This window comes from Cicer arietinum, chromosome 5, assembly GCF_000331145.2.
Source record: "Cicer arietinum cultivar CDC Frontier isolate Library 1 chromosome 5, Cicar.CDCFrontier_v2.0, whole genome shotgun sequence".
NCBI lineage: Eukaryota > Viridiplantae > Streptophyta > Magnoliopsida > Fabales > Fabaceae > Cicer > Cicer arietinum.
Genome location: NC_021164.2, coordinates 64,818,733 through 64,840,713, shown reverse-complemented (window position 1 = coordinate 64,840,713; position 21,981 = coordinate 64,818,733). Strand labels below are relative to the sequence as shown.

Genomic DNA, 21,981 nt, shown 5'->3' with positions numbered 1-21,981 from the left:
GCGAAAATGTATATTGTAGTTTTGTAATGAAGAAAATGCAGAGCAGAACTGTTGAAAAAAAAGAAATGCATAGCATAACTTGAAAAGTGAAGAATATAAAATAAGAATCCAAGTATCGAACAACTCACATGTTGACAAATAGAAAACGTGTGATGAGGTGGACATTTTTTAAAGTTTAATTTTCACAATTAATAAATAGAGTGATTTCTATATGCCTTTTCTTTTTAGGACGCACAAGTAACGATTTTCCCGTTGCTTTTTTGCGTCTCTCTCTCTCTCACACTACTCTCTCTCTCTTTGGAGAGAACGCCCCCAACATCACAACCTAAATTTTCATATGTTGTTTTGTGATCCTATGAACATGATGGAGGGGTTTTAGCTACAATACTTGTTTGCAGGGTGCCAAGGATTAACGTATAGTATATTATTACATTTATATAAAGTTTTAATTTTGTTACTTTCCCTTTATTTATAATGATTATTTTTGTCTTCATGTTGTGCATGATTAAGGTCAAGGCATTGGATTTGACATCTTGGCCCTGCAAAGATTGATTCGTTTAGTTGAAGAATATTTTATATTGTGGTGACACACTCAATAGCATGTGGATATCCTCCGACAATATTATTGGGCTTGTCTTGGCTATTTCTTCCAGCATTTTCATTGGTTCTAGCTTTATAATTAAAAAAATGGGTCTTAAAAAAGCTGCTAATAATGGGAATAGAGCAGGTTCATTCATTCTTCTTTTCTTTAATATATTTATTTTTTCATCATTTCAAAAGTTTAAACTTGTCTTGTTTCATAACATTTGTACTGTTGTGTTTTGCTTTAATTTGATCAGCTACAGGTGGGCATTCATATTTGTATGAACCACAGTGGTGGGTTGGAATGAGTTCAAGTGAGTGATTTTCTATCTTATGCCATTCAATTATTAATTTAATCAATGTAACACCGATACATCTGATCAAAGACATGTCTGTTGTCAAACACGACATCGACACATGTTGTTAGGTACAATTCCAATTACTTTTAGTTTTTCAAAGTATCATCACTGTCAATTACTTTTAGTTTTTCAAAGTATCATCATTGTCAACCTGTGAGTTTCATGTCGGGTGTTCGTCGCCACTTCATCTCCACCAAATTTGTTGCTTTCCATGTTGGATGTGATTTACCATTAAATAACAGTTAATCTTGTGCTATATATGTAGCTATGCCTATATCTCTCTAGGCTTTTTCAATGTGTGGAATTCCCATGTTCAGCTTATAGAACTTTGTATTTGTATCTTGAGAAGACTATCAAGACATTGGTGATTTTGAATAGATTATGTGGAATTATATGCAAAAGTCTTTATTTTGCAGTGATCATTGGGGAAATAGCAAATTTTGCAGCTTATGCATTTGCACCTGCCATCCTAGTAACTCCTTTGGGAGCTTTAAGCATCATTTTTAGGTAAGCAACATCAGTTAGCATTCTTCATAACATATTCATTTCTCTGATATTTAATCAATGCAATTAGATGCATTCATTTAATGTAAAGGAACAATTGCAACCTCATATCATTGATGCAGTGCAGTGCTAGCTCACTTCATCTTGAATGAGAGATTGCACATCTTTGGAGTTCTTGGATGTGTTCTGTGTATGGTAGGGTCTACAACTATTGTTCTGCATGCACCACATGAGAAAGACATTCATTCTGTCAAGGAAGTATGGCAACTTGCTACAGAACCAGGTACTCTTTGAAGCCTTAATTGCTCGAGCCTTGAGGTTAAAACTCAGTTTGGCAAGGCTCAACCGCTAGCTTGTAGCAGATAACTTATAGTATATAAGTTCGTTTGATCAAAATAGAGCTGTTTGGTAATGGTTTTCTTTCACGAACTTATCACATTTTTTGGAATGCTACTTCAAGTAGTATTTCAACTTATAATGTATCATATCTTTACATATTAATTAAAAATAATAAAATATATTATTATGTCATTTTATATATATCATTTAGTTTAATTGCTAATTTTACCAAATAATTCAAATTCAATCTACTATCTTATCCACTATTTGCTATCAGCTAGCTTATTAGCCATATGCTGTTTTTTCTGAACAGATCCTAAGTGGAATGCATTGTGGTCTTTTGGTTCAAATAGAATTCATTTCTGGCTACTAAATTTGAAAGCCTAAAGATTCTTATCTTTTTTTCTCCCATGAATGAACAGGTTTTCTTGTATACTCTTGTGGGGTGGTGGCATTGGTTTTAGTCCTTATTTTCTGTTTTGCAAAAAAATATGGACATAGCCATATGATTATTTATGTTGGAATATGTTCTCTCACAGGCTCAATTACGGTACTGAATATGTTTTTAATTTTTCAATGCTCAATTGTATCATGAGTTAATTTTCCCTCTACAAACTCAATGCTGATCCTAGTTTCACATACGTAGGTTATGAGTGTCAAAGCACTTGGAATAGCTTTGAAGCTTACATTTGAAGGAATGAATCAATTTAAATACTTTGAGACTTGGTTCTTTACAATTGTTGTGCTTGGATGTTGCCTTTTGCAAATCAATTACTTGAACAAGGTAAGCTTTGGTTTTCTGTCTCAAATTAATAATGCATGCATTGTGGAGTGTGGAACGTTGAACACTTTATTCTTTTGTGATGTTTCTTATTTAATTTGGAAAACTATGTTTGCAGGCTTTGGACACCTTCAACACTGCTGTCATATCACCAGTGTACTACGTCATGTTTACCTCATTCACAATCATCGCCAGCACAATCATGTTTAAGGTAACTTTTTACCTTCAATGGCAGAGGGAGTATTCCACCATAGGCTTTTCTGCATTATTGGCAATTTGCAATGGATCATAGCAAATGTTTTAAATCGCAGTAAAGGTCGCATTGCAATCCTTGACAATGCAGAGAATCACAACCAAATACATATAATGCAGCCTAAATCATGATTGCATTGTCGTTGTGAAGACATAAAAACTGATGCCGTGGCCCTTGCAGTTGCATACCTTTTTCTAGAACCTAGATAAAATCACTGCAAGTGCAATGCAAATACATACAATGCGGCCTAAATCATGGTTGCATCATCGTTGTAAGGACATAAGAAGCTTTATGTCGTGGCCCTTGCAGACGTAGACCCTTTTTTTAAACCTAGATAAAATCACTTCCAATACATGTAACATGGCCTAAATCCTCGCAGTCGCAGACCTTTTTTTAAAACCTAGAAAATAGTTATTAATTATTATAAAACAAGAACTTTGTTGATGGTTTATTATTGGTGCAGGAATGGGACACACAAAATGCATCTCAGATTGCTACAGAGGTATGTGGGTTTGTGACAATTTTATCAGGGACTTTTCTCCTTCACAAAACTAAGGATATGGGAAATAAACCTACAGAAGTGTCTCTTTCTTTAACTCCACAACTTCCTAACCATACTAACTCATCAGTTAGCTCTCATATTTGAAGCTTGTGAGCAGCATTTCTCTTTCAACTATGTTCCCTCCCAAGAAGCTAAACACACTAAGCTTGCTACTGTTTGGTTCTAACAAGCAGCTTGTAATTACACATTTAAAAAATAGAAAGAAACAACTAAAATATGTAAATGTGGAAAGATCAAAGCAAGTACATGTTATGACCTTAGGGGATACGATGTTAGATTCTTTTATTAGATCAGAAGTCTTTCTCTTCTCATTTTCTGCTCTTTCTCTTAGTATTTTTGAACAAGTGGAAGATGTGAATTGCCTAAAGTCCTCAAAATCTATTTATTGTGGTTGGAACACCATTTTTTTCCCCTATGCAGTGTTATCAACTACTAATAATTTTTTTTTATATCATTTACTATAAATATCTGAGATATGAGATGTTCTTTTGACAAAAATAACTTGTAAATGAAAAGTGGTATTATAGACCTATTATATATATATTTTTTGTCTTGTAGATAAAATAATAAATACTACTAGAAATTCACACATAATTGCGAGGTTCCGGTTTCGAACATAAGATATAATGTATAATTTAACAATATTGACATTTGTCAGTTGGACTATGATTTAAGGACTATAGAATAATTATATATTTTGCCATAAAGAAAATAAATGAATGAAAAATTGGCATCAAACCTCCACATTGAAGAGGAAAACCTCCACATATATGAAAATTGCTTTAAATTTGATGATACTTTAACATTGCGACCTTTAAATAGAAGTTTAGAATCTTTAGATTCTTATGAACAATAACGTGACTTAATTGTTAATGATTTAAAAACTATAAATAAGTTGAGCTTTGAAACACAAATATTCACTTTTATTTTTTATTTTTGATCGAATCGATACATATTAGTTCAACGTCTCAATCACAGAAAAATAATTATGTAAGCTTTTAGTCACAAAGAACATCACCAATTGATGTTATACTTTCAAAAGATTTATAAGTATTAGCTCGACGAAGACCACATGAGATACTTTTTCATCCTAAAAATCATGATTTTAACCAGATCAGCCCTAAGTCTAAGATGGTAAAGCAAGAGTTTTAGGACTTAATTAATTTTTACCATGTACATTTATGCCTTCAAAGGATTTTTTTACCGTACAACATGTAAAAGACTATAGTGTTTGTTTGGTTCTCCAAGATTGATGGAAGGTGATGTTTTTGTTTTGGGGAATTATATATTTGGATATGTACTCTCTTATTGCGCTGACAAATGATTTAAAACAAATTTGCTGTTAAGTGTTTAGCACGATATCAATAATGAGAAACATGTTGGAATATGAAATCTATTTTTTCTTCATTACCTAATCTTATTTTTTGGTAAAATTTCATTTGCAAATCATCAACCATTGATTTATAATTGTTAATGGATGATGAGAAGAACTAAGTCAATAAAGGAATATTTGTCTACAAAAAGATAATTTATTTGGTCGAAAAATTATTGTACATGATTCACAATAATGTGTGGTAGGGTATAGCACTATTGAATCGGTTTGTTATTTGTTTTTTGAGTGTCTTTAATTTGAGTTCGTGTAATATAGTATTTTGGATTGATTAAACTAATACAATTGCGCATGAAAATCAAGATGATGATATTTTTTCTGTGTGGTCGAGTGATGCATCAAAGAGCTAACATAGTTTAATTAATTGCAATTTGGACTCATAAAAATCAAAAAATAAGATTGTTTTTCGTCAAAATCGCTGAATAAAAATCTCATTCTTGAAATATCGCACGTCAATAGCGTTCCCAACTTTTAGGTCGTATAGATTTAAAGTGTGGTTAGACTCCATGCTAGATTTAGGTGTTTTTTTTTGTTTGTTGGTGTTTTGATTTAGTTTCCATTAATTAACTAACAGTATGGCATTGTAATTCTTGTACATTTCATATTCTACTTTTGCTTAGAATAGTCTCATTTCATTATTTTTTGGATTTATTTTTTATTAAAAAAAAAAGAAGAAGCGGTAGTATTTATGATTTATTTTAAAAAAATAATTGGCATCTTTGTGTCTCCAAATCCAAGGTATTGCTCGTTAACAAGTTTCCTTATTTTATTTTAACAATTTTTAATGAAAAATTTATATTGCAAAGAATAAATTTTTTATTTTAAAATTGTTGAAAATACAACTTTTAAGATATTTTTAATTAAATTTTTTAAAATATGATTTTTTTTAATAAATATCTTGTTATTTTTTTAATAAAATAAACTAAATAAGAGTCACATTCACCTAACTCAAATGTTCGTTCCTTTCTAAAATAATGTATTCATGTGATGATTTTACATATACAAAATAATAAATAAAAATGATTGAATAATACTTTTTATTAAATTATTTATATCAAATATTGATATATTTAATTTTATCATAAATACAAAGTTTATGTGAAATGCAAAGTAATATTAATAATTTCTGTTAAAAAGTAATATTAATTTTAAAGGTATAATTAATATTTTACACGGTTATTACTGTGTTATAAAAACCTTTGTAATGCAAGCTTTAATTCCAAAGGTAAGTTTGTGGTAAATTTGTAACAATATCACAAGTATGGGTTAGGAATTAATTTCTAACGTTACTGTTCAAGTTTTCAGTTATCTCTTTATTTTTACATGATTTTTAAGAATAAATAGAGTAATTATATGTAGATGGTGTTGCAATCACCGCGAATTATGGATCACGCTCTTTTGGAAGAATATATACCTACTTCTCTGTTATAACGTCTGCTGAAAATGGTACCATGTTTTATTTTTTGGCCTCAAATTGTACCACTTTCATTCTATTTGATCTTATTTCATCAAATATTATAAATTTAAAAGTTAATCGTATAACATATAATAATATGAAAAATATAGATATTTTGCTTCAATTAAGATGTGATAATATTACATGTCCTACTCAATATTGTATTTTCTACATTCCTAATAACTCAATTGATATAAATTCAAAAGAATGAATCAACTTATAAAATGGTATATATTATAATATGCCGTAATGCTTATCTTGGAAAAACATTTTAAAGAAACCATACTAAATTACTTATATTTTAAAGTTGAATTTTATTTTAGTTCAAAAAAATTGGTGAATTTTATTTTAGCTCAAAAAAACTTGGTGAATTTTATTTATTTATTTATTTATTATTATTATGGAATCTCATTTGTTAATTTATTTGCGTTTGATTGTACTTCTATTTTTATGCAATTAAATAAATAATATAGCATTATTAAAAGAGTATTGTGAGTTTTTTTTTTAAAAAAATATTTGTGAGTAGTTATAGACATTTTTGTTTGAAAGAAATGTGTTTGGAATTGTGGTTGAATAAGTCAAATATGAATTCTATTATATGTAGCATCTGTCTTAACGTGAAAAATAGTCGCGGTAATTATACTTTCCAAACACATGCTAAGTGTGCTTATTGAATGAATTATTACAAATTAAAATCAGTTCACTACTATGACATGGTGTTGAGAAAACATAAACATGCAAATTGAGTTTGTAGAGAACGACCTCACTACAAAATCGCAGAACAACTTTTCATAGAGGGACAAAAAATATTGATTATGCTGAGCTCACATGCAGAGATTGATCTCTATAATTCTATTACAATGTAAAAACCCTAATTATAATGTATTAAAAAAACTTCCAGACATTTTCAACGGTTTATCCTAACTTCCCAAGTCATAAGATGCACATATACTACAGGACAAAAAATTAAATGGTCAGTTGAATTAAAAAAAATCTTATAATTCATAATAAGGTGGTGTTTAAACAATCAATAGTAGCAATACCCTCTAAAATATATTGCTGTGGTATTGTAACTTATCTTGGTTCTTTAATTGTGTCATTGAGCTTTTGAGTAGCTATTGGTTATGGCGTTTTAATCGATTTTATAAACTATTTTTGTTATTCTTTGCACTCTTTGTATTTTGAATGATAATTTCCTTCTTTTATATATATTGGCTTTTTCATAAAACAATTGGAATAATTAAAAAACATAAAGACGACAACATTAATTTACTTAAATATTAAAATTAACAATCTCACCTAACACTTACATGATCAAACCAAATATTTTATCCGTAGTAAAATAAACAAAAATTGATATATCTCATCTTAATTTAACATCATTGCATAAACTTTTCCATTATGATTTTTTTTTATTTCATTCTAAAGAGAGTACTTGGTTGTTTCCATTCAGTTGCCTTATTTTAACACCAAAACTAGTATATATATATGTTGACCATTCAGTGGCAAACCTTCAGTCCATGCAGTCATGCGGGGGTTGCAACTTGCAAGTGGAAGATAACTCACCTACCTCGAATAATAAACTACTAACTCATTCTTAGACCCAATATTAACTAGTTATTTTTAATTAATATTTCAATTTGCTAGAATTTTGGTCAGTTAAGCATGTGCCTCATCTACCAATTATCTCTCCTCCCTTCTGATTCGCAAGTATATATATACACCAACGTCTCTTCAGGACCAATATTGTAACACACCCTTTGAATTCTTTTAAGAGCCCTTGCTTCGTGGCCTAGCTACAAACGTGCTAAGTCATCTACCATTCCAATCCCTTGATAACCTATCAGTACTCACCTTCTTTTCTTTGTACTTGCCAACTTTAGATTCAGAAGAAGATGGTGTCAGTTGATGAGATCCGCCAGGCACAGAGGGCTGAGGGTCCTGCCACTGTGTTGGCAATAGGCACTGCAACTCCCCAAAACTGTGTTGATCAGAGTACATATGCTGACTACTATTTCCGCATCACAAACAGCGAGCACAAGACTGAGCTCAAAGAAAAATTCAAGCGAATGTGTAAGATATCTGTCTCATTTCCATACATATCATTCTGTTGTCTGTGCTTGTAAATTGTTTAGTTTTGCTCCTTAAATTTGTTCTGTCACTCTCTGCATGTACAAAACACTTACGACTAAATTCTGCATATAATTTTTCAGGTGACAAGTCAATGATAAAGAAGAGATACATGCACTTGACAGAAGAGATCCTGAAAGAGAATCCTACTCTCTGTGAGTACATGGCACCTTCATTGGATGCAAGACAGGACATGGTGGTTGTGGAAGTACCAAAACTAGGAAAAGAGGCGGCAACTAAGGCTATCAAGGAATGGGGTCAACCTAAGTCCAGGATTACCCACCTCATATTTTGCACCACAAGTGGTGTGGACATGCCTGGGGCTGACTATCAACTCACAAAACTCCTAGGCCTTCGTCCATATGTGAAGCGTTACATGATGTACCAACAAGGTTGTTTTGCTGGTGGCACGGTGCTTCGTTTGGCTAAAGACTTGGCTGAAAACAACAAAGGTGCTCGTGTGTTGGTGGTTTGTTCAGAGATCACTGCAGTTACTTTCCGTGGACCCAATGACACTCATCTTGACAGCCTTGTGGGGCAAGCATTGTTTGGAGATGGTGCAGCAGCTGTGATTGTAGGTTCAGACCCATTACCACAAGTTGAGAAACCTTTGTTTGAATTGGTATGGACTGCACAAACAATCCTTCCAGATAGTGAAGGAGCCATTGATGGTCACCTTCGTGAAGTCGGGTTGACATTCCATCTCCTCAAGGATGTTCCCGGTCTCATCTCAAAGAACATTGAGAAAGCTCTTGTTGAGGCCTTTGAACCTTTGGGTATCTCTGATTACAATTCTATATTTTGGATCGCACACCCAGGTGGTCCAGCAATTCTGGACCAAGTGGAGGTCAAATTAGGCTTAAAGCCAGAAAAAATGCAAGCCACTCGACAAGTGCTTAGCGATTATGGTAACATGTCAAGTGCATGTGTTTTATTCATCTTGGATGAGATGAGGAGGAAGTCAAAAGAAGACGGACTTGGCACAACAGGCGAGGGGCTGGAGTGGGGTGTATTGTTTGGTTTCGGACCTGGCCTCACTGTTGAGACTGTAGTGCTCCACAGTGTTGCCACTTAAATTGCTTGCATATGCTATAATTATATGATACCATGTTATTTATTCTTACTGTGTTTTTGGGGGGGATTTAATCTTCACTTGCTACATTGAGCATTGAATAAAGTTATTTTTTTCATTCAAAATGTAATATGGTGTTGCTTAATGTACCCTTCCATATCACATTGGTATGCAATTATTCATCTATTCGCAATTTCATGATCTTTTAGGAATTTTCAAGTGGAAGAGACATCAAGGATTTGAAGGGATTATTTAAATAGAAACAGAAAAAAAAAACTTTAAAATAAAACTTGTACGTGCAGGATATGACTAAAATTTTAGTGGTGCTAATACTTCAGAACTGATGAAGGCGCACAATGGAAAATGATACGCTTTTCAATCATTGACACATTATCATTTAAAAAATATGAACTTATGTTCTATGGGATTACTCATGTACAACTTTCAATTTTATCACAATATCATGACTATCTGATTCTGACCATTCAAATCTCACGTGTACCCGTTTAGCATGCCAGTTTCCTGTCTAACATTGCAGTAAATCATCTTAACAACTTTATAGACTTTGCTTCACCAAATAGAAAAGTTAATGTGCACATGTGATACAGAACTTAACATACAGATTTTGGAGGAATCCACAATGAGCATCAAAGATGTGAGCACATCTTTAACCAGAACCATCGCCGGCTCTAAGAATCAAGCTGCAACTGTTCTATGAGCACTTTTTCAACAGCATCAACGAAGCCTGGTATTTTTTGCCGTGTATGAGTATCTAACGAGTTGGCCAAATTCTGAAAAGACAATCCACCAAAAGAGAGAGAAAAATCAGTGCACAAATCTTCCCATCATTTCATGATCAGAATAACATATAAATGCAAATAAAGAAATGCGACAAGTGATTAAGTGCATCATTAGCTGAATGTAGGACACCAAACAATGACACGGCTGCAAGAGGAAAGAACACCTACGAAGTATCAAGTTCAGACCCCTAATGTTAGTATATTAAAAAATATCTTATAATATATTTTATATTATATTAGAGTATCTAGAGTTATATCCTAGAATCAATTTATAATCATAGAGATATCTTAAAATATTTCTCATTATTATTATGATTTGTTTCTGATTTAGGATTGAGTCTATATTTCTCTATAAATAGAGATTAGTATTGAGTCTTTCTTTATCAAGTTAGCATAAAGCTATTACCAATGATATTCAAACTGTTATTTTTTTCTCTCCTCCTTTTATCTAAAATCACACAACTTCAACAAGGTATCTAGAAACTATTTCAATCCTCTTTGAACAATCTTGTCGTTGTTCCGCTTTCGAGTTCCTAGCAATTAGGGAATATAATCATAGTTTTTCTTTTTCAACGTAATCATTTTTTTTTACGCCGGTTTCACTTGTTTCCGTTTAGTTCGCTACTGCCACCGTTACTGTTTCCGCCAACTTTTCCGAAAACGGCCACTCCATCAGCTTCGCATCTTCCAAATCGGCCACACCGCAAAGCACGTCGTCGAAAGCCACCACACGCGCACATGGGCCTTAGCATCCACCGCACAACAGATCCACGCATTGCCGCTCTTCACCACGACTAACGGCGCGTGTGGTAGCTGTAAACCTTCGACTTCGCTCATTCAACACTTCACTAAGCATTTCTATTCATCTTCATCCACCGCCGCTTCCGTCGTGGTTGTTCACGCAAAGGATGAACCCTACCTAGCTGCCACAATCCCTAAGTGCGTCCATATCTTCAAATTGATTCAGGAGAAGCAGCAGATTCGCCGGATTTCACTATCTCCGAATCCGATTAAGGTAACGCTTCCTAATGAAAACGTGAAGGAAGGAAAGAAATGGCAAACTACTCCTTTAGATGTTGCTTGTGAAATCTCAAAGAATTCGGCCAATAATGCTCTTATTGCTGAGGTTAATGGTGTTCTTTGTGATATGACTCGTCCTCTTGAAAAGGATTTTCAACTTTAGATCTTTAGGTTTGATGATGATGAAGGACGTGACACTTTTTGGCATTTTAGTGCTCACATTCTTGGCCAGTCACTAGAGATGGAGTATGGACGCAAGCTTTGCATTGGGCCGTGTACTACAAGAGGAGAGGGATTCTATTATTATGCTTTTTATGGTGACTTGGGATTGAACGATGATCTCAACTCTCTCCTAACATGAAATTAGAATTCTTTTGCCCTACAATATTTAGAATGGAATGGTCGAACACAATTTAAATACAATAATGTTAAGTCTTAAGGACACAAAAGACAAAGATTAAATATGCATCTGAACCAAATTCAGCTGGTATTATAAGTCCTATGTAGTACAGATAAGAATTTGAAACTGATTTGGTGATTCGAGAACCATCTTGTAAACTGCTGGGAGAAAAGTTTGTAGCTGTTATCTTGTCAACCAGTACTGATATACTTGACTAGTATCATATTTTTGTTATCCAACAGTTTGCACTACTAAGAATGTCTTCATAGAATTGAAGTTAACCCCAAATCAGTGTTGTCTGTAGCAGAATATTGAAAGGCTAAAAACCTGTCCTATAAACACGCCATTGCAGTCTATGGTGCTGCCACAGCAGGCATCCCTTCACAAATTGCCTATGGCAGTTATAAAAAATTCCACCACATCATTCTTCCATTTAACAACACTGCCCCAAATATGAGACATGATACAACACCCATTTGTTTTTATTTTTTAACATAAAACCAATATCAAAACATCAGAGTCTCACCATTAGACAGGCTAACTGGCCGAGTTTAAAGTTCTGACTTCCACATGGCTAAAAAAAATCCTATTTCTATAAATATCCATTTATTTTGCAGTTAAGATTCATCAGAAAACCACACACCAAATGCGACTTCAATACATGTAATTAGAAGCCAATTACGACCACAATTTGTATCACAAGTGAAAACACTACACTTAACAATAAAAGTACATATTCCAAGTAATATTGGTATAATTACCAACACAGCTGCAATGTTACTGAGTATGGTCGGATATAAATTTACCAAAATAATGTGAACGAAAGGAATAAAAAGATAGTAACATGATACAACATATTGGAGGATATTTTCAGCTTCTTCACAAACCCATATTGAGCTCATTCTTTTTGTTTAAAACTTGCATCTAAGGTTGACATAGTTTCAAACAAGCAGATCCGAACGTAGGTGGATCGTATTGAAGTCCAGATTTGAACTCTTTATAATTTGATGAACTCTATCCCTATTCCCTACCCAGGCCACTCTAGTAATAGTAAATGGTAAGTTTACCACGTATTGAAGTACTACTACATATACACTTGAGGAATAAAAATGGCATATAGACTTAGCATATTGACTATGTCGGTGAATTAACATTCCAGTTATTACCAAAAGAAATGAAAACTTTCACACCACATTGAAAATGCTTTTACACATCCATACATCACAACGAAGAATAATGTCTGAAATTTTGTATAGCTAACAAAGAGTGGAATTCTCTCACCTCAACTTTGCAGTAAAAACTTGGAGAACTTTTCTTCATAATATCTGATCCCTTGATAGATATCAGCTTCAATGGAGAACCAAATATTGGCCAACCATGAGACAACTTTATATATGCATCAATTCCTCTAACCATATGAGCTACAATAGTCTCATCTTTGTCCAAATATTCAAGAGAATATCTACATTAGACAAAAAATAGTGAAAAGACTAGTAAATCATAATTAATAACATCAAACCCAAAGAACTATACTACAGCCTCACCTTGATTTATTAGCATCCTTTACCACAAGACGCCTAAGTGTGGTTAGTATAATTCTATCTTGCACTTTTTGTATTAACCACTGCAATGAGGACTTACTGCATGGTAAATATAGTAAAAAAGTATGAATTATAGCCATAAGGAATTTGGGAAGAGGGGTGAACTAAGTAAACCTAGATAGGAAAAAAAACAAAAAAAGGAAGTGGTGGACCTGACAGACTTTGCAGTATCAACAATGTCATTCACGTATATATCATTTGGAAAAACCTAAATAACAAAACCAAAATAGTTAGCAAATCATCGAGAGCAATACAGGATGCTAAAAATGCTAAACTAAACTGATGAGTAACTTAATGCTTTTATATGCTGTTCTTAAAATAAAACCGAACAGCAATATATCAAAAGCATCCAACAATCTTCTCCTAAAGGAAGAGATTAAGAAAGGAAAAAGTATATATGTTGCTGTGTTTTGCCAGGATCATGTGTGACGTATGAAGTGTTAGTACTACTACTAGTGAATAGAAATAAGTTCCTTTGGCGCCTAATCTTATAATTATCTTTTCGTAAGTCTTCTACATGAAATCTAAAGTTAACAGCAACATATAACGAAATTGGCAAAGGATCCTTCTACCACACAAGGATCTTTACGAATCATTACATATTTGAATGGGATTCTTTCATATACAATATAATGAGAAAAATAACTCCATGACTAAATAAATTTTTTTTTAAAATCTCCTAATGTTAAGAGTAGTACAAAACTGCATATAGAGAGTATCAATCACCAAAAAAGGTACTAAAACTAAAAAGAGAAATAAGTAGACTACAACAGACCGTAAATCAAAAGCAAACCCACCAATGTAACCACATAATATATCCAGCAAATTCTGAGATTTACACCTCCATACACCAAAAAATGTAAAATAAGCATAAAGTTGAAGATACTAAAAAATAGTTATCATCCCAACTTTTAACAAGATACTTATGATAATTATGAAGCCAGTGGAATATTAGAATGAATATCACCATCAAACTTAAACCAATTGAGCCTCATATAATGGGTCAATGTATGCTTCAAAACACAAGCACCGCGTCAAACTACCACAAGAAACAAGTTCAAAGAAGACACCACTTGATGACATAAAAGTCTTTCATAGTTCATAGGAGCTTATCTAAATGGTAAACTTCAACTGTCACTTTTTCCTAACAGATTTGATGGTTCATATCAGCATTTTTCCACAACATTGCTGAACCCAATTGTCAAATCTAATAAACAATGATAATAAAAAAAAACAAGTCAGAGAATGAAATGGTGATCTGTTTTTAAACCTGAACATCTTTAAGCTTCATAGTCCCCTCAAAAACTTCAATCAGTAACTCATGATTCAGCACAGATGTATCAATGGCATCTTCAACTCTCTGTAGGTATGAAATGCCCTCTACCGTTGGCATATAGGTCTGCAAAGACAGCCTAATGCAATTCTTATCAAATGCAAGCACTTTTAGACCCGTCAATGCATCCTCAATCTGCTCTATGGCATCAACCCTGGAAAGGGGAACAAAATGAGTAAGCCATAATATAGAAAAATATAAGAATGAATGGGAGTAGCTGAACTTACCATTTGACCTTACACTGAAGATACTCCATAGTCTTCAGAATAGACTTCATTTCATCAACCTTATTCTCAAGTTCCAATTGCTGCAACACACAAAAAAATATATTTCAAAAAATATATACATTTCATATAAAAGTTACAGTAAAAAACCACCAAAATGATTTCGTGTAAAAGCAGAAAAAAGATCAGGGAATAATTAGTCCCCATATTTTGAAACGAACTCAATGCCCAAATAAACAACGATAAACGCCAAGTAGTGGGACTCAGTCAACAACACCTCCAAATCTTCGCCTAGATTCATGATGGTGTCTGCCAACATTGAGGAAGCAATCCCTTCATTAGCCTCAGTTGTCTTCTGCACCTATAATTATTAAAAACAACTGTCAAAACATAAATTAATGAACAGAAAATCCCCTTCCCCTCATTAGAAAAAGGGATGATTAAATGAGCACAATATACTTAACTCACACCAGGGCTCGATCATAATGAGCAAAGTATACTACTACCTCTATCCCTAAATAAAGGACCATCTTGAGATATTTCCTTGTCCCATTTTATTTTCATCCCTTCAGATTTTCAACTGCATTAAATATTTCATTACCAAAGTACCCCCTATTTATTTTAATTTTTTTTTCTATAACCAATAAGTAAGCAATAAATAGTATGAAAGGCAAACTTGAAAAAACAATACTAACTGTCACCAAATCTAATACCACACCAACTGTTTTAATTCCTGTGATTTAATGAACAGAGACCTATATTATTTAGGGACATAAGCGTTTAGTATTAGCTAAAGTATAAAACAGAACACAATGAGTTGCTTGTTGAGTAGCAAGTATCAACCTTTGATGTAATATACTGTATAGAACATTCCAATTCTTCAAGTCTGGCCTCCAAAAGAATAGAATCTGGAGAAAAAAGAAAAACAATAATTTGATGGATTGATCCATGCCGATTGTGTGAAACAAAAGAGAAGTGAGTGAGTGAGTGACACTGACCATCCTTTTGAGTTTTTACGAGATGTTGAATCTCGTTGGCTACATCGGTGGTTTCAACTTGTACCTTGTTAAGTTCATTTTCCAAAAGGTCAATGTAAGCATCTGAAAGCAATGCAACTAGCAAGTTAAAATTGTGATAACATAAAAGAAATTGCATAAAGGAAGAGTTGATTGGATTACCGAAATCTTGAATTCCTAAAGAAGCGAGATCGGAGAATTCGGATACAATCTGTTGCACTGTGCTCTATGAAAGTGAATAATAAATTGATTGGGGGTTAGGGTAAGAGAGAGAGAGAGAAAAATTATTAAACGAAGAATGCGTACGGAACTTGAACATGAAGAGCAGAGTGGTGGAGTAAATCGAGGGAATCAGAAGGGTTTGATAGTTGGTCGTCTTCGCAGCAAAACTTATGAATCTCTGAAATTCGACTGAAAGGTATGCAGAATAGAATGTAATTAACAGCATGAAAATGAGAATGAGAATGAAGAAAGAAACTACCTGCGGAACTGAGTTGCTTCTTCTGCCATATCAACAATCAACAAAAATGGTTCCAAATTTCATGTTTATTATATTCTTCCCCCGTTTTTTCCTTTCAAACATTTCTTTTTTTTCTTTTATGACTAAAATATTTCAACTGAGCCAACAAATTGAGTATAGCGGGAATCATCTCTTCCGCTATATGTAACACGTGCGGTTAGTAAATACATTTCATTTCTACGTCAATCTTCTCATTTATTAGTTAAACTATATTTTAGAGTATTTTATCTTCAAAATAAGAGTAAAAAGTGTATTATATAATTATACCTTTCCATCTTAAAAATGGTTACATTTGTCCATTTTTGTGAATTAAAAAATATTAAAATTAAATAAATAATATGATAATTTTTTAATTTTTATTTTATCAATATATAATTTATTCTTAATTTAAATATTTTTATTTTATCACTTTTATGAATTTTATCAAAATTCTAACATTTATTTCTATGATATTAGTGTTTTTTGTATTGTTCGTCAATATACGCTATTTGTTTCATCTTAATTGTCACGTTTGTTAAAATAAATTATTTTAAAAAGATTATCACTTTAAATTTCCAATATAATTTTAACTATCTTTTCAATCGTAATCTCTTAATATTATGTACATCACTTTTAAATTATTTTTTTATTTTATTTTTATGATAAATAACATACATAAATAATTAACAATAATAATTTAATAAAATCACATTTTTTTTCATTTACCATAACAGTACAGTATTGTTTTGTTATGCAAGTTGAATGAAGTTGTTCTGATAAGTTTAAAATAGTATTGTTTATAATATTAGCTACATGATTTAATTCATACTCTTTGTAAATAATTGTTTATATTATTAATTAATTAATCAATCATAACAAGTATATAATAAAAAGGGACATGCACGAGTTTTTCACACTAATAATGAATGAAAATTTATCATTCTTCAATTATTTGTATTGGGGTTACCAAACAAGCTTAGGTGACAATATCGTGATTTTTTATTAAGTGTTTATGTAAAACTATTTTATACGATAATACATCTTCATAAATTTTTAGGGTAGAGGTAGATGGTGAAGAAGAAAGGAAATTTTTATAAGTTTTTGTTTTTGATTCAATATTTTAGGAAAAGAGAACAAAAATTCCTTCTAGAGCATATTTTGCTTTTCCTCTATTTGTTTAGATTTGATGAAATGGCAGGAACAAAAACAATATAAAAACTATTTAAAATTTATCTTTTATCTTTAAACTAAACATAAAATTATTAAAGGTCTTTTATCACATTTTTTCTTTTAAACTAAATATGTCCCTATTTTCTCTCTCATTTTAACGGTAAAAAGCTTTATATGCTAAGAATGTTCAAATAAACTCTTAGGTCTATGTGTTGATTTATAATTGGAGCAAAATAAAAGTTGAAAATAAATAATTATTACGCTTAAGTTCTATTGGATATAATATATTACACGAAGGAACTTATGGAGAGTTATTTTTGAGGTAAAATATGGAATAGTAGAGTCTAGATTTTGAACATTAATTTTATTCATCTCTCTACATGAATTAATCTGGGTTGTTATTTTGTTGTTATTTTGTTGTTAATCTACAAGTGTTTCACCTCTCTCAACTCAACATATACTATTCCGTCGGCCAGAGATAAATTTGATTTGTTAGATTTATCTAACAAATATATTGAGATTAAGCATCTAAAAATACTACAAACCAGTAAAATAAACCCATCAAACACCTATTTTAGCCAAACATGTTTATTAACTAGTCAAGTACCAATATAAGCCAACAGATGATACTTATCAGAACTTAATCGCTTATGAAGCATTTGCTTTGCACAATGACACAGTAACAAAATATTAAAACACAATAGCTTACAAAAAAAACATGGTTCGCCTTATTCTCATATATGCGGGGTAAAATAGGGCCTAAAAGGTTGTTACATAACAACGACAACCAAATGGCGTAAAATACAACAAATAATGTAGCAAATCCATTGCAGCCAATCTTAAGACTGTAGATGGGATTCACATTTAACAGCACATCATTATACAATGTGAATGCCAACAACACACCTTTTTTATACACCCTTTATGATTGATCCGTTTTTTAAAAGGTCAATATATTTTCTCAAAAATGAGACAACCAAATTGACTTTTCTTTAAAAAAAATTTATCTGAGTGTTTGAGAAATTTGTCAACAAAAGGTGTTTCTAGCATTCATCTGATATATCTTTGGCAGCTAATATCGGTCAAACTGAGTCATCAGATTCATCAGAGTCACTTCTGTCAGGATCCCCAGCGTTTGTAAGAGGCTCCGGAACATCATGCTTTGATACAGGTGCAGCTGCAGGTTTTTTATTAGCACCTCGAGCATTCTCGTCACCTTCTTGCTCAGCTATTTCCACATGTGAATCTCAGTCAAGAAAATACAAAAATGTTGATTACACTTGCACTATTTGATGCAAATAGCTACGATGGGATATCCCATGAACCTCATGTCAAATAGAGAGATGTGTCATAAGAGCAAAGAAGGTATGTATAAAAAATGATCTCATCAGCCATCCATTTCAAATAAATTATTTAAAGTAGAACCATAAATTTGTATATAAAAATTTGGAATGTTAACTAAATTACTGCTTGGAAACAAGATGAAAGGATATCAAGATTGTCAACCGTTCCTCCAGCAATGATTTTGAGAAGATCTTTCTCAACACGGGAGACAAGCTCAGGCTGGAAAAGGAAAGTTGAAAAAATATGGTAAGTAAGAGAGCACACAAAATACAAACACAGAGATAGAGAGGTGCCGGGTATGCTAAGATAATGTTATCATGCAAAATAAAAAAGAATACATTAAGGTCAGGCTCTCGGCGGAATCTACGCTTGCGGGCATCTCTCATGGGAGGGGTAAGGCCATGTCTGCACTCGATTACATCTGGAGCAACATCACCAGATTCCCTCACCATAATCATCTGTTAGTTGGATTCATTAAGAAGGCAAGCAGTTATTTAATTATCTGAATCTAGGAGTAAGATTAAGACTGAATGAATAATGTGAACAGCGACAGATACCTGACCTGACCAATATCAGCAGTCTTAACCAAAGAGTTATCGTCATAAGTCTTGTATGATTCAACGACAGAAGGAAGGTCCAGTAGAGCAGCCGGGAAGTGCTCATTTCCAATCATAAACGTACCGCTTCTTCCATCCTCACTAAATTGCAAATCTAGCGACTTGTCTTCAGATGAAGAAGCATTGTTTTCATTCAGAAGACGCTCTATCCGCTCCGCAATGTTAGGTGGAACTCTAAGTATGAATTGCTCCTCCATAACTATATCCATTGTGATTGGAATCATTACAAATATGACAAGAATAATAGAATCAAATTGAATTCAATTCAATTGCAGGCAAGGTAGATTAAGAGAGATAATAAGGTATGTTTAATGCTTCTTGTAATCGCCATTGTCTTAAGGACAGAAAGAAATCCAATAAACCCCAACCAAATAACTGAAGAAGCAATTATTGCAAATTGCGCCAGCGCTTCAATTTAACCATCCATACCATATATCAACTCAAATGATTTAATGGACATACACTGACAGTGTAAAACACTTTCATCTAATGATAAACCAACATTTCGGGAAACAGATTGTCTAGCATTAAGGCGCGAAAGGTAGAATACCTTTCGCTTCTTCTGCACCATTGGATCAATCGAGCAGTTCAGAATGAGCCGTGTGGTGTTCTACGTATTTGAAAAAATAATAAAGCATAAAATCAGAACTTCACGTGACAGTGTTCTTCCTACCGTCATCGACAACCGGATTGGGAAGAAGTATAACATCGAGGCAAGTCCCAAAGGCACGTCGTCAAAGCCAACGACTTCAAGAAGGCACTACCTCTTCATCTTACAAATAGAAAAGTTTTCCAAAAAAAAATATTAAGGAGAGATGAAAGACAAAGATTGCCTTCTCCCTTGCACCCTTAAATGCTTCCGAATCAACAAAGTTTCCCTCTACGACGTGTCAACGGCATCACAGCTGACAGGAAGAGCATCAGCGCGAAAGTATCGCAGCGGCAGGCAACAAGGGTATATAATGTGTATTCTCTATTAAGCTTTATTTTAAAAAAAAAGAAGAAAACAGTTGTTATTTCTACTTGGCTTGCTTTGGATCATTTGATAGATCGAACGGATCAAAAATAAGGGTAGCTGCTACCTTGCCTTTCCCGCAATAAAATTAGAGAATCCATATGTGGCTTACTATATCACACCAATTCCAAAGTGGGGTGATTTAGCGGAATACAATATTAGTATTATCTTTGGATGTTAGGGAAAAATTTACACCGAAATGCATCTCTTAAATAAATTATCACAAACAACAATAATAAATCGGAATTGATCGGAAAAATAAAATGATTGATATCTCTAAAACTCATCTATGAAGATTGATAACAATATTCATATTAGGCATAAAAAAACAAAGATAACAAGATTACTATTCATTCTAGAACAAATGATTGCGAAAGAAATATATAAACAGAAACAAATACGATGATTCTTACGACCACGATGTCCTGAATTCTTTAACCCGTGCCTTTTCTTAAACTTTCATGGTTGTTCAGAAACACCCAAAAATGGCGGTGTTGAAGAAGAAACTTACCAGAACCGAAAATTAATTGAGGTATTTTGAATAAGAGATAATAAGAGATAATAAGAGACACTTTAATCGGTTTAATATTGGGAGATGAGATCTGTGGCTGCCGGAATCGGAGTTTAAAGGTGGCGCTAGGTTTCAGTTTGAGAGGATTTGAGCGTGAAGAGAGAGAATAAGAAGAACAAAATGAAGAGGAAGGAGGAAAAGACGCATCCACTTGGTTTGGGTCTGGGTCAGATCGACGGCCACTGTGGCTTTCTGCTCTAAGAAGATCTCATAGCCGTTGGATCTATAGGGAAACATGGAGGGATCGTATCGCAAAATTAAAAACTTAAACAGATTTTCCTTAATTTGCTTTAAGAACACTGCGCGGTTGAAAGAAAAGTGAAGTAATTGAATGAAATAAAAAATAAATAATTTTTGACAAATATATGAATAAACAAATAAATCATAGATAAATATATATATATATATATATATATATATAACAAATCAATAAAATAAATATATAAATAAATTACTACAAATGTAATTAAATAGTTGTACATACAAAACAAATCAAATTGAAACACAACAAAATACTTCACCTTAATTAGTATTTTTTTATTTGATTTTTGTATTTAAGTAAAAAAGTTGGACTCATTCAATTGAACTAATTTTAGTGAGGAAAAAGTAAAGAAAACGAAAGAATGAACATATAAATCAAAATTCATGCAAAATAAAAAATAATCATTTAAATTTAAAAATAATTATTTTATCCTTTCTCACGTTAGATTTTAAAATTTGATCATTTAAATTTAAAATTAAGTCTCTACTTTACTTTAGTCTTGTAATCACTATAAAATTTAAATCATAATAAAAATAAAGTAAAGACTCAAATTTAGTTTTGAGGAAAAGAAAATTATGAATATTCTTTGAGTTATCAACTCAAAATGGGTCCTTACAAAAGAAAGATCTAAGTGTCCTAATTTTTTTGTAATTGTGATTGACTATTAATGGACATTTTTTC

The 21,981-nt window shown here is 32.5% G+C and overlaps 5 protein-coding genes across 7 annotated transcripts; 3 read left to right on the top strand and 2 right to left on the bottom strand.

Moving 5' to 3' along the window:
• The first annotated feature begins 216 nt into the window (after window positions 1-216).
• LOC101513505 (probable magnesium transporter NIPA2) lies at window positions 217-3,795 on the top strand. Its single transcript, XM_004502168.4, has 9 exons — window positions 217-414; window positions 511-727; window positions 840-896; window positions 1,358-1,448; window positions 1,568-1,728; window positions 2,207-2,334; window positions 2,431-2,568; window positions 2,684-2,776; window positions 3,282-3,795. Exons 2-9 carry the CDS (start codon window positions 601-603, stop codon window positions 3,462-3,464), a joined length of 978 nt encoding a protein of 325 aa, XP_004502225.1. The 5' UTR covers window positions 217-414; window positions 511-600; the 3' UTR covers window positions 3,465-3,795.
• A 4,160-nt stretch (window positions 3,796-7,955) lies between these two features.
• On the top strand, window positions 7,956-9,621 carry LOC101513808 (chalcone synthase 1B). The gene is made up of 2 exons (XM_004502169.3): window positions 7,956-8,299; window positions 8,440-9,621. Exons 1-2 carry the CDS (start codon window positions 8,122-8,124, stop codon window positions 9,429-9,431), a joined length of 1,170 nt encoding a protein of 389 aa, XP_004502226.1. The 5' UTR covers window positions 7,956-8,121; the 3' UTR covers window positions 9,432-9,621.
• A 113-nt stretch (window positions 9,622-9,734) lies between these two features.
• Window positions 9,735-16,463, bottom strand: LOC101514155 (uncharacterized). Its single transcript, XM_012716372.3, is given in 13 exon segments — window positions 9,735-10,122; window positions 10,124-10,219; window positions 12,930-13,110; window positions 13,193-13,288; window positions 13,402-13,457; window positions 14,520-14,736; window positions 14,810-14,889; window positions 15,084-15,167; window positions 15,650-15,714; window positions 15,805-15,906; window positions 15,985-16,048; window positions 16,134-16,233; window positions 16,304-16,463. Coding segments are annotated over 13 exon segments (1,197 nt in total). The 5' UTR covers window positions 16,333-16,463; the 3' UTR covers window positions 9,735-10,095.
• LOC140920247 (threonine--tRNA ligase, mitochondrial 1-like) lies at window positions 10,637-11,530 on the top strand. Its single transcript, XM_073368226.1, has 2 exons — window positions 10,637-10,700; window positions 10,846-11,530. The coding sequence occupies exons 1-2, from the start codon at window positions 10,637-10,639 to the stop codon at window positions 11,409-11,411; spliced, it is 630 nt and encodes a 209-aa protein (XP_073224327.1). The 3' UTR covers window positions 11,412-11,530.
• Window positions 16,464-18,196: 1,733 nt separating the features above from the next.
• On the bottom strand, window positions 18,197-21,198 carry LOC101512955 (transcription initiation factor TFIID subunit 7). 3 transcript variants are annotated; one of them, XM_012716397.3, is made up of 5 exons: window positions 20,979-21,198; window positions 19,398-19,651; window positions 19,174-19,293; window positions 18,985-19,054; window positions 18,197-18,731 (listed from the first exon to the last, which is right to left on the bottom strand). In XM_012716397.3, the coding sequence occupies exons 2-5, from the start codon at window positions 19,647-19,649 to the stop codon at window positions 18,574-18,576; spliced, it is 600 nt and encodes a 199-aa protein (XP_012571851.1). In that variant the 5' UTR covers window positions 19,650-19,651; window positions 20,979-21,198; the 3' UTR covers window positions 18,197-18,573. The 3 variants fall into 3 exon arrangements, with proteins under 3 accessions (XP_012571851.1, XP_027190759.1, XP_004502224.1); XM_027334958.2 differs by having other exon boundaries at window positions 20,869-21,193; XM_004502167.4 differs by having other exon boundaries at window positions 20,881-21,190.
• Between the last annotated feature and the right edge of the window lie 783 nt (window positions 21,199-21,981).

What these genes read in the sequence shown, in the direction of transcription:
- LOC101513505 (XM_004502168.4), top strand. Translation starts at nt 601, where the DNA reads ATGTGGATATCCTCCGACAATATTATTGGGCTTGTCTTGGCTATTTCT. An exon ending in GTGGGTTGGAATGAGTTCAA is followed by an intron (nt 897 to 1,357) that starts GTGAGTGATTTT and finishes TTTATTTTGCAG; the next exon opens with TGATCATTGGGGAAATAGCA. An exon ending in GCTTTAAGCATCATTTTTAG is followed by an intron (nt 1,449 to 1,567) that starts GTAAGCAACATC and finishes TCATTGATGCAG; the next exon opens with TGCAGTGCTAGCTCACTTCA.
- LOC101513808 (XM_004502169.3), top strand. Translation starts at nt 8,122, where the DNA reads ATGGTGTCAGTTGATGAGATCCGCCAGGCACAGAGGGCTGAGGGTCCT. An exon ending in AGAAAAATTCAAGCGAATGT is followed by an intron (nt 8,300 to 8,439) that starts GTAAGATATCTG and finishes ATAATTTTTCAG; the next exon opens with GTGACAAGTCAATGATAAAG.
- LOC140920247 (XM_073368226.1), top strand. Translation starts at nt 10,637, where the DNA reads ATGATATTCAAACTGTTATTTTTTTCTCTCCTCCTTTTATCTAAAATC. An exon ending in AATCACACAACTTCAACAAG is followed by an intron (nt 10,701 to 10,845) that starts GTATCTAGAAAC and finishes GTTTCCGTTTAG; the next exon opens with TTCGCTACTGCCACCGTTAC.
- LOC101512955 (XM_012716397.3), bottom strand. Translation starts at nt 19,649, where the DNA reads ATGGAGGAGCAATTCATACTTAGAGTTCCACCTAACATTGCGGAGCGG. An exon ending in GCCGAGAGCCTGACCTTAAT is followed by an intron (nt 19,055 to 19,173) that starts GTATTCTTTTTT and finishes TTCCTTTTCCAG; the next exon opens with CCTGAGCTTGTCTCCCGTGT. An exon ending in AGGAACGGTTGACAATCTTG is followed by an intron (nt 18,732 to 18,984) that starts ATATCCTTTCAT and finishes ACTGAGATTCAC; the next exon opens with ATGTGGAAATAGCTGAGCAA.